The 16,114-nt window shown below is 46.2% G+C and overlaps 1 protein-coding gene across 3 annotated transcripts; it reads right to left on the bottom strand.

The window, feature by feature from the left end:
- Positions 1-563: 563 nt before the first annotated feature.
- On the bottom strand, positions 564-15,802 carry LOC119180886 (E3 ubiquitin-protein ligase Siah1). 3 transcript variants are annotated; one of them, XM_075875534.1, is made up of 5 exons: positions 15,495-15,802; positions 10,580-10,879; positions 8,588-8,720; positions 6,354-6,460; positions 564-1,901 (listed from the first exon to the last, which is right to left on the bottom strand). In XM_075875534.1, the coding sequence occupies exons 2-5, from the start codon at positions 10,734-10,736 to the stop codon at positions 1,525-1,527; spliced, it is 774 nt and encodes a 257-aa protein (XP_075731649.1). In that variant the 5' UTR covers positions 10,737-10,879; positions 15,495-15,802; the 3' UTR covers positions 564-1,524. The 3 variants fall into 3 exon arrangements, with proteins under 3 accessions (XP_075731649.1, XP_075731650.1, XP_075731651.1); XM_075875535.1 differs by lacking the exon at positions 15,495-15,802 and adding an exon at positions 12,780-12,889; XM_075875536.1 differs by lacking the exon at positions 15,495-15,802 and adding an exon at positions 12,752-12,791.
- Positions 15,803-16,114: the final 312 nt, after the last annotated feature.

Here is a 16,114-nt window from a genome sequence, read left to right on the forward strand (position 1 = left end):
TAAAAGACGCTCCCTATTCTCTCAACAGATAATGACATGCGCTGAAAATGACCCCAAATATGAGCGTCGTGGGCTCCATATACCTGCCGCGCCCGCCGTAAGAGGCCGCCACATGCGAGTGCGTGCACTCGCGACCTCACTTAAGCAGAACTGACTATCGGGCTAGTTGGCTATCCATGAAAACTAAATTAACGAGCACGAAAATTTGGAGATCCTTAAGCTTTGCCATCAAGAGTTTAACGCGATAGCGATATATTGTCCCTAATGCGTACTTCAACTACTTAGCGCATGCTTCTTATTGTACGATGTTACTCAAGAAGCTTAAATTGTGGATTAGTACGATTACCGGTATTCCATGGGCGTACTACAAAATGCCGGTCGCATATGTGATGGCATAAAGCGAGCAGTGTTGTAAGTGGCTGTCGATGGCGCCAACAGCGCCTGTAGCCACGTGGCCCAGATATCCTCTTAATTGGCTGCACATGAGTAGCAGGTACAATGTGGGATGTACGAACACGCGAAAGCAAAGTCAACAATCGCGCATCGCGAGTGTTAAGAATCGATTATTCTCCACCAACAGCATGCACTTTATTTGTCGATTTGTAGAACACTTTAAAATACTAAACGCTTTCTGCAAACTAAAAAACCCAATAAAACAGGAAATTACCACTCAAAGCATTACCTCACACCATTACGTCCATCCGCGCTCTACACAACTCGTTCACATGAGTATACATCATTTCGGCGTGCCGTCGTTGACACGCCTTCTTACATCACTCGTTGCATTGTACATTCGTATATCACAGTTCTGGTAAGAGTCGAATATTCGCAACGTATTCAATCTCACCACCGTATCGGGACGCAGCTGCGTCGTTTGTCTCAGCAACGCTCTGCTGTGTTTTTTGGTGACATGCAATCTGAAGTGCCATCTGATGGTATCGCATGCATTGATTGACAGATTGGAACATCAAAAAATTATCTCCAGGCGTGCACATTGTAAGTAATTTCTAAGAACGAGGATATCATGAAACTGAAGCTTAGCACAAGGGCAGTAAGTATAAGGGAAGAAGCTCATGCGCTCTGAAGTGTTCGCCTATCGCCAAAACGGCAGCTTACTCACGTGGCACTCACTCTTATAACAGTACGCTGCACAACTCGGTATGTAAGACACCAGCAAAACAGCATGACAACGAAGTCGTCAACCATGCGCCCAGAAAGGTGTTCGCTAATCGTCACAAGCGCAAATATGAACGTTCTCCGTAGTACTTGCTCGTGCTTGAAAGATCACTCTACACAACATGATCCACACTGTACCTCACCAATCAGTTCATCGTGCGATCACGAGGGTGTTCGCTAATCTCGAAAGCCTCAAGCCTGCACAGTCTTCGCATCAATCGTGCTGTAAACACTGCACTTCGCAACACAGTCAACAAACCAGAAGGGGTGGCCACGTCAGCGATGTCAGCCTTGCGACGATGTGGAATCTGCGGCTCAAGCATGGGCCGAAATACGGCCAGCGCGCTTTCACGAGAGGTCCACAATGGTCGACTTGACGCGCACCAATCCGCCGGACAGTACAATGTGATCGTTGGTGACCTCGAACTCGAGGCAGTCGCCGTTGTCCAGGGCAACCGTGACGTCATCCTCGATGCCCAGCGGAATGCCCTCGTGGGCGTGCCGGCCGTTGGGACCGTTGTGCTCCACGTGGTAGGCGAACGCGTTTGCCGCGTTGTTATCCTGGTCGATCATCTGGACGACGGCGCAGTAACACCACCTGTCATCGTCTATCTGTCTTCGACGCACTATCACGAGGAACTCGCGCCCGAAACAAAGCTGCATCTGCATCCAGTAGGAGATGACGTCCGCGTCGCTGGCTTCCACATGCAGCATAATCTCCTTGTCTGAAAAGGTTGAGATAATGACGTTGGCGAAAATCCTGCGCTAACTTTGTTTTTGTGTAGGTCTAGGTGCGGTATTAAATCTCGCGCTTACTGAAGCTTCACTATACCGTGAAACCCAAGAAAGTGCATATCACGTGCCATAAAGTTAGGCCCATAAACACACAAGAGGAAACTCTTGCGCTAGCTTTTTTTTGGTAGCTGCAACGCACGTTGCTTCAGCGAGCATGGGAATGATAGGTAATACACCGATTTGCCTTATCTGCGTTCTTCTGACTCCGCTTGGCTTCGCGTGGCTTGGAGCTGCTTTTTCGCTAGACGACAATCAGCAAATGTTCGGCAGTTGCACTTCACCAGCTTAACCTCTTAGGCTGATCAATTTGAATCGGGTCACAAAGTTCCCCAGTGGTTCATTATTTCATTCGAAGCAAAACCAAAACAAGCGATAAACAAAGACACAAGGACGTTCGAAACCCACAAGCGCGAAACTAAAAAAAAAAAAAAAAACTAAATCCGCGCACTACTCATCATTCCCATGGTCGCTGAACGATCGCATCGCTAGAGTCCACTCCAGTTAATTTTAGGAAACTATGGCACGGCGAATCCGGCCATGACCTTGGCGCGTGGAACTGCCTCCGGAACAGCGCTCCTGCCGAGGAGATGGTGCCCTCTTTAGAGCGGCGCGGGTATCAGTCCGATGTTTCAGAAGGATTTTTTCTGATTTCAGGCAGATGATTTTGATTAATTCTTGGTTATTACAGGATTTTCATTATTTTAGCCATTTTTAGCTTATCCTGCACTGCTTTTGATCATTTTTACCATTCTTTTAAACATGTATTGACAACTGCACGACCATGCTGCATAAAACGATAAATAGACGGCCTGCCGGGTCCACAAAGTGCTACGCACTGAGAACAGGTAAAAAAAGACAGGTGAACCCCCCTCCCCCCCAGTGCAGGAATGTTACTTGACACGTACTTGATTTGAGCCAGCCTCAAGACAGCCTTGGCGCTCGCCATAAATTGTTCTCAAACTTGCTGACGGCTAGATGGCAACCTGGCCAAGCGCCCCCCCCCCCCCCCCCCCTGTATTCAGAAAATCTCCTTGATTTAACTTGCCACCACCTTTAGTGCAGTGCAAACACGTTTCCAACGCGCTACCTTGAGGCGGTTGCAAGTCAAGTCGAAGAGAAGGAGCGTTTAAGGGGCGAAGCTTCTTATGGACTAGGGTGGTAGTCCAACCCTCCGGCGTAGCCAGCACAGCATATCCGCAGACAGACAGATGAACGGACGGACGGACACTTCGGCCCACTCATCATCATTCACTCCGTGGATGTGCTGTGATTTTTTTTTATACGACTGTAACTTTCCTATTCAGAAACTATCCTCGACTTGAACTTGACTTGCCATCGCCTACCATGCAGCAAAAACTCGTTTAAAACGCGCTGTCTTGAGGCAGTGGCCAGTCATGTTCAAGTTCATTCTAAATTATGTTCACACCCATAATATGTTATTAAGCAGCAAGTAATGTCAAGAAATAACAAATGCATGTTGCGCTATAAGTCCGCAGCAATTGCCACTTCCATCATTTCCTAAGTTCACTTTGCTCCTTGTGTAGCAGCGCAGCGCCAAATGACACAGGGATTGCTTTGTCGAGAGTGGGAGAAAGTGATGCTCTGCGGAAAAGGGGAGGGGACCAGCGGAAAGTGTGCCTAGAGGTGCAAAGGTATATACGGTTCGTTGAAATGAGCGAGCCATTGATAGGCTTGCCAAGAGGGGTGAGTTTGAGGCTCGTCGGAAAGCAAGACAGAACCAAGGTGTTTCCGAGGAGTAGTTCAGCGAGTGGTTTGGAGGTGTGTATTGGAGAGTGCCGGTTATTGAATAGTTCGCTTTTCAAAATGGCCAAAACATAATGATAAGACGTAATGATATCAGAATTATTGGTAGTAGTGCTGGAACAATAATTTCTAGAAGCATGCTACATAAACAAAAAAAGCTGTATCAGTCATACATAGGTAATATTGGGAACAGCTGAAGTTGGACTGTCAGAATGTTTTTTTTTTTCAACTGAACGCGCACTGGGCGTGTTCTATTGAAGTGAAACGCGGATTTTTGATGCACATGTGTGGCTCGGAAATATTAATATGGCGAGTTTTACATCATAAAAACCACGATATGATTATGAGAAACGCCCTTATGGAGAACCTCCGGAATATGCGACCATCTGGCGTTCTCTTTCGTTCACTGACATCGCACAGTACACGTCATAGCTCCAGCTTGACGGATTGGCTTGAAGGCATATTGCGATGTTCTTTCAAGAATTCGCTAAGTCACGAGCGAGGCTATCGCGCCTCGCTCTTTGTCCGGCGTTCTGTCTTTCCCGTCGGTGGGATCCGAACAAACAACTTTTGAATTATACGCCCGATGCCTCACGAGAGGCGCATACCGCCTTCACTTTGTTGGGTATTCCTAGGGGGTGTTAGTCAGCGCCACTCGTAGCCAAAGCGGCGGGTGTGCAATATCTTTCTCACCCCGTGTTTGCGCCGGAGGGAGTCCATGAACTTTGGACGAGGGGGCCACTGACAACAACAACAACAAAACTAACTCTCGCATGAGACCTAAAGATATTAAGTCAGCCCAGGCGAGGCACTCGTTATCAAAGAACAAAAGATGAGTTTTTAGGGGCGGAACTATTTAAGCCATTGGCGTGCGTCCTCGATGTATGTAGTAGTAGTAGTAGGTAGCCACCTCTCGTTTAGTCTATGGAATGTCCGCTGGATGACGGTACTTGTACATGATGTATGTGTGATGAAAATATGCGAGATGACGTCGTGGGTTCACTAGACATACATACATACATATATACATACATACATACATACATACATACATACATACATACATACATACATACATACATACATACATACATACATACATACATACATACATACAGGCCTGTGGATGGACTGGATGGACGTTTAACGGTTTACCGTTGAAAGCCTCCGAAGCTCCGCCACAGTCATCATCATTCACTCCGTGGATATGCTAAGACTTCTTTTTTTCGGTGCAAATATAGTGAAAAAAAAACTGGTGGGATTCGTTAAGGAATAATCAAATTCGACCAAATTCAGGTGCCCTGGTTCTTCAATTCGACTGGGCTGCCATTCTACACTAATCGAAAAGTTAGTTTACTTTCCTTAGTTACTGTCGTAATGTTTTGATAATATTAGGATGTCGGTCTCCACAGACAAAGTACGTATTAAGATAGTGAGCAAAATTATCGCATTTTTTCATATTTTCAGACTTTAGGCAAAATTTTCGAAGCACCCTGTAATATATTATTATTATTAATAGTAATAATAATAATAATAATAATAATAATAATAATAATAATAATAATAATAATAATAATAATAATAATAGTCACAGCTTTGCCGCAAAGGCAACACATCGGAAGGTCATGCGCAAAATTGCAAGCAAATCGAAACGGGCCCCGCGTTTCTTACGCACAAATGACGCACGAAACGTTCTCACAGGTACAGATGTACGCGAATAAGCGTCTCAGTTGTTACTTCGCTGTGTCTGAAAAGCGTGCGAAACGGAGTCTGCAACGATTGCAGTGACCTTTGTGCGCCCGGTAACTACAACAGAATAATTCCAGGTAAAGCCCGACACCAGCCAAGATGTCGGGTCCTCCCCTCCTCCCCACCGGAAAAAAGGACTTGCAAGGGAGTGTTGCTCCCCTCCTCTAAGCGGGGAAAAGTACGCGTAGGAGATAAGAGTGCGCGCCGCCGCGCCATGTGGGGACGCGCGCTCAATACGCCATCTTGCTGATAATGCTGAAAACACGATGATCCCCCCCCCCCCGAGATATCCGCGAGGAGTGGTAAGCGGTAGATATAAATAGCTTGCCGTTTGAAAGGTGAAGAATGTGCTCCTCGGTGGCTCTGTGGCTAACGCCTCGCACTCACGATTGAGAGGACCCACGTTCGATTCCGCGTGCCAGAGTCTTTTTCTGGGTTATTTATTGCATTGTCACACACACACACACACACACACACACACACACACACACACATATATATATATATATATATATATATATATATATATATATATATATATATATATATATATATATATATATATAGTGACGCCTGGGGCAAAATCAAGTCGAGAGTGTCCATATAATTGCTATCGCAATGATGATAACTGCTAGAGTTTTGCGTCTCAAAACAATCATGTTACGCGAGATGCCGCACAGTCGGAACTCCGGAAACCGAACACGTGGAATTCTTTTAGGCGAACCTGAATCAATGTATACAAAGGGCTCTAACATTTCGTCCCCATAGAAACGCGACCACTTTGGCCGGCGTTCTGTTCCGCGAATTTCAGGTCAAGCAGTCGAGCGCCGTGACTACCGCGCGGATGGTACGCTATACGTATATATTACCTTTCAATGCGCTAACGAAAGGGTGCGCGCTGAGGAGATGTCCTTTCACTTCGTCCGCACATCCTTGCCACTGGCACTGGCCGCTTGGGTGAGGACACCTAAAGAACCTGAAAAAAAAAATTAATGAGATGCTTGGGAGTTTTCGGAATAGAGGCCTCAACATTTTGGGGCGCGCCGAAGAAATAGCGTCGAGACCACTGCGCATGCGCAAAAACACGTTTGGGTTTCGCATAGTGTTAGGCACGCTATTTCTCGAATTGAGCGGGTGCCCTAAAGCATGGCCCAAAAGCTGTGATATACAAACGTGACGTCACCTGCTGAAGTGAGGGCTGATGTGCAAAGCGCAGCAGACACTATTCGTAAACTCGTAGATCCGGCCTAAACCAAAGTGTGCATACGAAAAGGGCTTTGGGACCCCAAACTTTCTGGGCCACTATTCGAAAACTCCCTTTTAAGTGAGCCTTTAGTTTACAACATTAATTATTTTAAATGTGAAATTTAACAAACTTCAGCCTTGATTTTCCACGCTAATAATGAATTCATGATAGTGGGACATGTGACATTAGAGTTCCCAGAGTACAGTTCGTAAATCCAAACCAAGTCATTGTTCCTCTTTAGCGTCTCTTTAAGACTGAAGAACTTACCCGAACAGCGTTTTTAAGCGTCTCTTTAAGAACTTACGCGAACAAGGCGTTTTTCATCGAAACGGGCAGAAAAATAATGCGAGTACTATTTTGCAACTTCGTAAAGAGGGGCAAGGTAAAAAAAAAAGGGGGGGGGGACGAAAGCGGTCGTGTGTGGGCGGGGTATACTACCGAAAGCGCGGTGGGCCACATGTTTGAGACTGCTGCACGAGAGATGATAGTTTGATTGATATGTGGGTTTTAACGTCCCAAAACCACCATATATCATTACGAGAGAAGCCGTAGCGGAGGGCTCCGGAAGTTTTGACCACCTGGGCTTCCTTAAAGGGACTCAAACGGTTTCGACGATTTTTCACAAACACATTGAGCCGATAGGCCAAGTCTCAAAGGTACTTTAGAGACCGATTTGAGTTCTCTGCGTAAGCTGTGTAATTTCTTACAACGCTTTTAAAGCTGCGAATCGCTCCATATCACTGCAGATTGCTGCGACTCGGCCAAACGTGTTTTCAACCGCCCATACACGAAGCGGCACGCTCTGCCCCACTGACGTCATCGTTTCCAGCTGATCTGATTGGCTGTGGAAGGCGCAGCACAGACTGCCGGTATCCGATCGGTGGCTGGATTAACGCGTATGCGGTTCCACGCCACATCGTGACGCAGGCTCCGTGAAGGCGGAGCTTAGCCCCGAGTGCTCGAAGGAAGAGTTGAGGGCAGTTGAGGGTGAAAGGCAAAGCACTGGGGTTTCAAAGCACTGGGGTTTAGGGACCGGGAGGGCAAAATAGACTTTAAGCAAGTAGACTTAACTAGAAGGAGGTTATCTGATTGGTGGCTAAAGTCAAGGCACGAGTGAAAATTAAACTCTTTACCGCAAAGTACGAATCCTCAAACTCACTTTTTAAGGAAAAAAAATAAATATAGTTTTGGGTTCATTAAGTATTACGGCTTGGTGGCGCTAGCCACCGCCCGATATAAAGGGTACAGCCATGTCCATTCATCCATCCATCCATCCGTCCATCCATCCATCCATCCATCCATCCATCCATCCATCCATCCATCCATCCATCCATCCATCCATCCATCCATCCATCCATCCATCCATCCAAAGCGGAGGAGGAGGGTACCTTTTTGGTACTCGTAGCTCCGTTAATAATGGGTGTTACGATTGAACTCTGGTGCCAATGGTTTGCTCCAGTAGTGGTCTAACAATAAAAAAAAAAACGGAATGTGAAAAAACTGTTACATTGACCCTTTAACGTGCACCCAAATCTAAGCACACGGGCCTACAGCATTTTTGCCTCCATAGAAAATGCAGCTACCGCAGTCGGGATTCGATCCCGCGGCCTGTGTGTCAACCGCCGAGTAGCGTAGCCACTAGACCACGGCGGCGGGGCCCTGTACGAGAGAGTATCGTGCAGTTATTGCAAAACGGCGCTTACAAATACGCAACCACGGAAGAAGGAAAGGTGACCGGCGCGCCATCGAGGGCCCCATTTTTTTCCCGCTTGATGGCGCCGGGTTCTTCCGCGGTCGCACCCACAACACCAGCGACGCTCGTGAGGCAATGCAGGCATCGCTTGAGACCAAACACACCTGAAGAGGCACACGCCCTGGTGCATCAGCTTGTCGGCCGCCGACAGCATCAAAGTGCAGCCCGAGGACTTGAACTTGCAGGGAAACTTGACCTTCTCGGCAATTTTTTCCAGGGCGAGGTTTCGAATGTCGTCTGCGCAGAAAACCCGCGTGTGATTACAGCCGCCAGGGGGCGAGCATGGTAAAAAAAAAAAAAAAACATTGGTGCGGTAATGTTCTTAAATATGTGTAAGACTACAAAAAACAAACAAACAAACAAAAGCCCCGTACACATTCGATTTTTTTTCTTTTTTTTTTCACCGACGCTCTACTTTACCCTGACGGCACTCCGTAGTTTCGTAATCATTCTCCACCTTCCTGCGGCTTCACAGAGGCACTTCCCGTCGCCCCCCCCCCCCCCCCCACCATACCCAGGTCTTCAAGGACTGTAAAAGCGGCTGTAAAAGCCGCCCATAACGTCTTCGGCAATTAACGCCACTCTTACCCTCTCCTTCTTGACAGCTTTATTTTCCTCTCTCAATTTAACTGAATAGTCTGGGACACGTTCCGAATTAGGGTTGCAGAAATAGCATCCTTTACTCTCCTCCTACGCCTCCTTCAACCGGCGACAACCGCTCACTGCTGCTAGCGGTTACATTGCGGAAGTTTGTTGAACTGAATAACTACACATTGCATCCCACAGATTTCCAAAAGGTCAGCTTTGCCCAGTAACACGAGGAAATGTCTCAAACTGTACTAGAAAGTAAAACTTGAGGTTAAATAGTGTTCATATAGGCACCTTTGTCGAAAATAGGCATTTATAGGCACAATAAAATATTATATGAGTCCTGATTAACTTCTAATTATTGCTCTTTAATCAAAGTGGCATTGTAGGAATGCGAGGAATAAAATAGGCATTCGCCTAAAATCTGGTCTCTAATCATTACACCGACTCAGAAAAAAAAAAAACGACAGGCTTGCGCGGAAGGCGCAGCATAGTCACAACGAAAGCTAGAAAAGCGGCCTTTCAAAGCCCTTTCTAAAAACTTATTGGGTAAGTGCTGCAAGCACATTCGCTTGATGCCCACTACGGCATTAATAATAATAATTTGAGGGTAGTAAGCCAGCATTCGCTATACTATATTTTGTCATTCTTCTGAGAAGCGTGGTATCCGCTAAACTGTTGCGGGAAATTCTGTGCCAATTGTTCATGCAGTAGCTGACGATGTGAAATCATGCTTAAGTGTTATGTGCCACAGTTGATAGGTGAACAAAAACAGGTTGGTAGGTATGTGGTGTTTAACGTCACAAAACCGCCATATGATTATGAGAGACGCCGTAGTGGAGGGCTCCGGAAATTTCGACCACCTGGGGTTCTTTAACGTGCACCCAAATCTGAGCACACGGGCCTACAACATTTCCGCCTCCATCGGAAATGCAGCCGCCGCAGGTGAACAAAAACAAGCTTTTGTAATTGCTTTGAGCGTTGGACGACTCTCTCGTTACGCTAATCGCATTGTACGACGACTGTTTGTTCTATCGCTGTTATACAACGCTTTATAAGTCGCTTTAACGCCATTGCTTTCCCGACACCAAGCCTGTCTGAGGCAAGTTTGCCAACAAGTTCCAAGCACCAGCATCGCTCAGTGGTAGAATACTGGGCTGGCACCCAGCGGACCCAGGTTTGAGCCCCACTGTGTCTTTGGTTCTCGATTTTTGTTTCTAATTTCACGCGACGAGGTTAAGGACACCGGTGGTGGACATATACGGCGCTGCGCGAGACCCGAGTGTTGATCTCATAACAGCTTTTGCAGTATATATATATATATATATATATATATATATATATATATATATATATATATATATATATATATAAATATATATAGGTTACGCCTTTTAGATGCCTTAGAAGAATGCATAACGCACCCTTTGGGTATATTACTTTAAAACAACTTCGTACAGAGACGCGTCGACTATAACTGATAAACACAGCCTATATAGTCCACTCACCCAGCTGTTCCCGACAGACGGGACAGGTATCCACGTTCACCCTGCAGCTGGAACACACCAGGTGGCCGTTGCGGCACTGAACAATGGGCGGCAGCACGCTGTCCAAACACACGGGGCACTCGAACAGGCTCACCATGCTGTCCTCGGAGGCGGCCATCGCGACTTGGCCCTAATTACGTCGCAACTCTCGGTCTTTCTCGTTTGGTCTCTGGCAGTGCAATTGGACAACCTTGACTTGTGGCCACCTCGTCTCGTGATCACGTTTCGGATGGGTCCTCGTGATGATCTGCAAGTCACGCTCTGAAAGGAGAGACGAACAGGATGATTGACAGACGCATAGTTTTGCGCTGTATATCCGAAGAACGTGCGCGAATATGACTGCTGTTCAGGTTGGTCTTTACGTCCAAGTTCGACACCCTAATTAACTGACACTCTGGTAAAACAGATACCCCGACCAACTGTCACCCTGGTCAAACGGACAACCGGGTTAAACGGACAACCGGGTTAAACGGACAACCAGGTCAAACGAACAAACGGGTCAAACGAACAACCGGCTCGAATGGACAACCGGCTCGAATGGACAACCGGCTCGAATGGACAACCGGGTCCAACGGACAACTGCAGGTCATTGAGTCAGGCTCTGACATGACATATGAACAGGATGATTGATAGACGCATAGTTTGCACTCTATATCAGAAGAATGTCCGTGTACATCACTGCTGTTCAGGTCGGCCTTTACGTCCAGGCTGTCAAAGTCACGTTTTTCAATCTTTACATGATTTTCAGAAGTAGTTTTTCGGCTGGTCGACTCACACTGTCTTACTGACGACATGACTGTATGGTCACATAGCGAGAAATTAACGAAGTAATGGGGTGAATGATTAAGGTGTGCGCTAACCGCAAACGCACCCTATCGAGGGATTGGTCTGAAGGAACTGCGTGACATCTTTTCAGTCTTGTGTTACAAACGGGTCAGCAAAAGCAGCGCGTCACTGAGATGCTTCATAAAATACCAGATTGATTAAGTACAGTGGGGTGTTTCATAAGATACTGGTTAATAGGATTCTGCCAGGCTTACTGAATGCGGCATGTTGTTTAGTATGGCTATTGCCCACTCAGGGGAATGGGCCAAGAGTTCGTTAGATGACTTTGTTGGACTTTTTGATGACTGAACATTGATAATCAATCAGAACAACGTACGTAAATCAAAAAGAGTGCAATAACTGTTTTTCACCAATTCAAATCTGACACAGAATTTTTTTTTCTATATAACTTAAAACGAGAGAAAACAAAAATAAAATGAACTTTTGAAAGTTAAGTCTATATTGCGATAATAATAAATACAGAAGTAGGAATTAAAGTCGCACTCTCCTTGTTTCCTGAACATACGTGGCATGAGACAGCGTTGTCGACGTCATCTGTTTCAGTCATTGCTTTTCGCGTGGGCTATAAAAGGCAACACGCACATACTTTCAGCCCCCCCCCCCCCCCCCGTCTCGCCCAGTTTCGTCTGAAGTGCTAGGCAGGTAATCTGTTTTACACAAGTGTGCCCTTTGTTCGAGCAAAAACCTGTGCTGTATGCCTTTTCGGTAATTACCTCACTTATGTAGACGCAGAAGGTGCCCGGGCCTGTCAGTTTGTTCGAAACTTTTGGATCTCCTGCTGTAATATTCTAACCTTACCTAAACTGAATTGTTTAATTTAAAAAATAAAGCGGTATTTCAGTGTCGTACGCTATTGTGGAACACCCGCCCTCGACAAGTATTGAACTTATGCACTTCACTTGTGTAGCACGGGAAGGGGGGGGGGGGTCCAACCTTTCGATTTCGCATGTGTATACATTGGCGCAAAGATACAAAACGCACGCATGAACATCAAGTATAAATGAAAACCCATGGCTGCCCCCCCCCCCCACACAAAAACTTTCTGGCTGGCTACTGCTACGCTTTATTTGTGTCGTAAGATCGAAAGCTGTATGAATGGTAATGGATTGCGACACATAAAGAGGACTATATAGGAAAGGCTCTCGGCAATGTTTTGTTGCGGCAAGGCTCGCCCAAAGTCAAGCTTTGCGATCGATCTATCTATTTAAATTGTAATTGGTAATCGCAAAAACGTACACAACACACGCACACGAATTAAAGAAGAAAAAGAAAAAGTGGCCCACGTACGACTGCACGAAAGGCGAACTCGCAATACCTGTGCGTCATCCGTCGACGCCGATGGCAGCGGTTCTGCTGTTAAGCCGCCAGAACCGATTTCGCCCCGTACGCAGTTATCAGTTCGGAACATTCCACATGTTGTTGGAGTGGCTCGATATGGGCAAATGATAAAGGGCCCGGCTAGCAGAACACTTCGTTCTAGCGTGCGATAAATGTTGCGATACGAAAAGCCAACACCAGAAAGCGCGGATAAGCTTTTTCTTTGTTTCCTTCTCTTTACGGACATGGCGCCTTTTTTTTTAAACAGAGCGAAATACAAAAACCGAAAAACAAGCTCAATTTTGCGGGATCGTAAAGCTTGCATAAGTACAGTGATACTAAATTCTTATATACAGGGTAATCCTGAGCCCCGCCGCGGTGGTCTAGTGGCTAAGGTACTCGGCTGCTGACCCGCAGGTCGCGGGTTCAAATCCCGGCTGCGGCGGCTGCATTTCCGATGGAGGCGGAAATGTTGTCGAAATTTCCGGAGCCCTCCACTACGGCGTCTCTCATAATCATATAGTGGTTTTGGGACGTTAAACCCCACATATCAATCAAACAGGGTAATCCTGAGACGATTATTTGACACATACAAAAATGGTTTAACGTGACACTTTTAAAATGTCATAATTAAATGCTTTCCGTCACTGCGAGTTGTTGATCGAAATTTAAAAAAAAAACGTTGAGGAGCGTCCAGAAAATTTTCTCCTTGAAAAAAAAAGCAGCACTGCAATGATTTGTATTAAGAATAACGTATAAGTTATCGATGTAGTGCACGAGTCTATAGCTTAGATCTATGGAAGAGTCCGTTGTTTTTTACTATATGCACGGAAAGGAGTTTTTAGTCTTTTTTTCTATTTCCCAACGACAAAAACTGTATGTACTATACTTTCGAACCACAAATCCACGCTGAGAACTTATGTTCAAGTGAGTGCTTCTAGTCTTCGATCTCTATCTCTAGCGTATATCACTACTTGTGCGTTTCCAAACTCCGCCATCACTTTCGCCAGTGTTGGGTAAAATGCTAGTTCAGTTGAACTTCAGGAGTGCCACCAGGATGTTTTTCTGTGTGTCGTTTCATTCATACTTTATACATGTTCATGAGTGCATTTGCATATCAGCTTGTATATACAATATTGAAGAATGCAGGAAGCCCAATATTCGGGTTTAGGCCCACCCCTTACGGAAATTTCATATAGAGCACTTATATAAATCACATCTGTATATATAGGAGTATATATGTCCGCATATGTGATTACCGATTACCATATATGGATGAAAATATGGCCATATATGACAAAATTGGTTTCTATATGGGGTCAAATACAGCCTTATGTTGCTGTATATAGGGCTCATTCATATATGGGTATATCAGGAATTAGGCATATCGGGCCATATATGGCGTATATATGGTCGGTCCTCATATATGCTGCCTGATATGCCCAATTTCTGATGTGTTATTATATGGGACTTCTTATGCCAGTCCATATATGGAATTTTTGTATGGGACGTCAAAGAACTCCAGTTGTTCGGCATTGTCAGATTCCTCCACTATATGGTGTCTGTCGTGGGTGGAAGTTTGGATCTTCGCTCCCCCCTCCCCCTGTGATTGAAGCAATGTCGCAATCAACCTCTGTCTGCCCCTCGCTGCTTTTCAGCTCTTAACGTTCTCCTAGTTATTAGGATTAGGCCCCTTTTGCGCTAAAGCAAGACAAGTCTAGCTTGATGCGCACACTTGCTATTTCTTTAGTAGTTGGCGCCAACTCATCACCCGGCAACCATTCAAGATCGAGTGTTTCTGGTATAAGGGACCCCGTCACCCAACATCCATTAACCAGCCACTCTTCAAGGCATGCTTAATATTTCTCTGTCGCGCGCGCTAGCAATGAATCCAGGACACAACATCGTCTAATATCGACAGGGTCTGCTCTATAGAAACGTGAGCGCACAAGGGACACAGGTGTGCTAACAGTGTTTATTAGCGACAGAGACAACCAGCCGGCGTTATCTGCGCGATCACGTAATTCAGAATGCAGGCGTGAAGGGGACGTTCGTATCGGTGATCGTGCTGCATCTCGTTATCACTGCACACCGCCGTATCCAGGAATCAAGTTCCGCGTGATATAAAAAGATTGTTGGGGTATACGGCATCACAACGTTTCGGGCTGGCCCTATACATGCTATACTTAATATGCAAACGGCACTGCTGGCGCGTCTTTCCAGTTTTTTTTATTTGTCCGTTTGGATATGTAAAATACGCCTATCCGCTGTGTAGGGGTTTTAAATCCAAAAAACGCAATATGATTATGAAGGGCGCCATAGTGGAGCGTCCTGGAAATATCGGCCACCCAGAATTCTTCTGCGTGAACCTGATTTTATGTTAATCAACCTCAAGCATTGCACCTGCATTTAAATGCGGGCTATATGTACGTAGTGTTGTGAGTAGCTAGAAAACAGATATACCGAACGTCGCAATAACATAGCGGCATTACAGACTTCACAATAGGCGTGCTTTCGGCCTGGTTGGTAATATGTCACCTTGGAAACCTCGAGCGCTGTTTGGTGGGGCGTGGCCGTGAGTACTGCGCTATGGTATTGATGCAGTAAATCACTGCCATCTTTGGTGTGTGTGTTTTGTGTTTCTTAGTGTTCTCAAACCGGTGCACACATATACTCGAACTGGTGCGTGCGACTGCAAACTGGGAAAACCTACCGGCGTCGGTTGACGAGAATCACTCGCACACGGAAGGTCGTCGATGCCGTCGAGAAGGCGTCACCGCGGTTGATCCGTTGGCTGCTGGATGACCCCAAGTTTGCCTCAAGTTGTGCCCTGGCTGCCACACACTGTCCGAGATACACCCCAACGATCGCCAGCACTGTTCACAACAAACACGACCCCGCACAGTCGCGTAACACGAATGCCGTGCCCTTCCTTTCAACAAAACCGAAACCAGTTGCACAGAAGTGAACGATACGTAGAGATAAGAGCCGGACGCAGCGCTCCCCGTGGCCCGAACGTTTATATGTGCACGTTCTGATAGCGCCCAGTTGCGCGGATGAATCAGCGCCGGCCTACATCCTCTTGCGTATAGCTGGCGGCGTCGACTGCTGCCTTGTTGCGTGTACTAATTTTGAGCCCATAAAGAAACAGACATCCGCGATATGAGAAGACAGAACTGGGAGGCGGCGATTGCCGCCTTGTCATTGAGCGTCGCTGTTGTATTTGCAATTGCTCTTGTCTATGTCGCAGTATCACACGCTAAGTAGCAGTAGTGGTTGCAGCAGTGGTTGCAGCAATATCAGTTGCAGTAATGATGGGATTAACATTAGTTG

This window comes from Rhipicephalus microplus, chromosome 10 (assembly GCF_043290135.1).
Source record: "Rhipicephalus microplus isolate Deutch F79 chromosome 10, USDA_Rmic, whole genome shotgun sequence".
Lineage (NCBI taxonomy): Eukaryota > Metazoa > Arthropoda > Arachnida > Ixodida > Ixodidae > Rhipicephalus > Rhipicephalus microplus.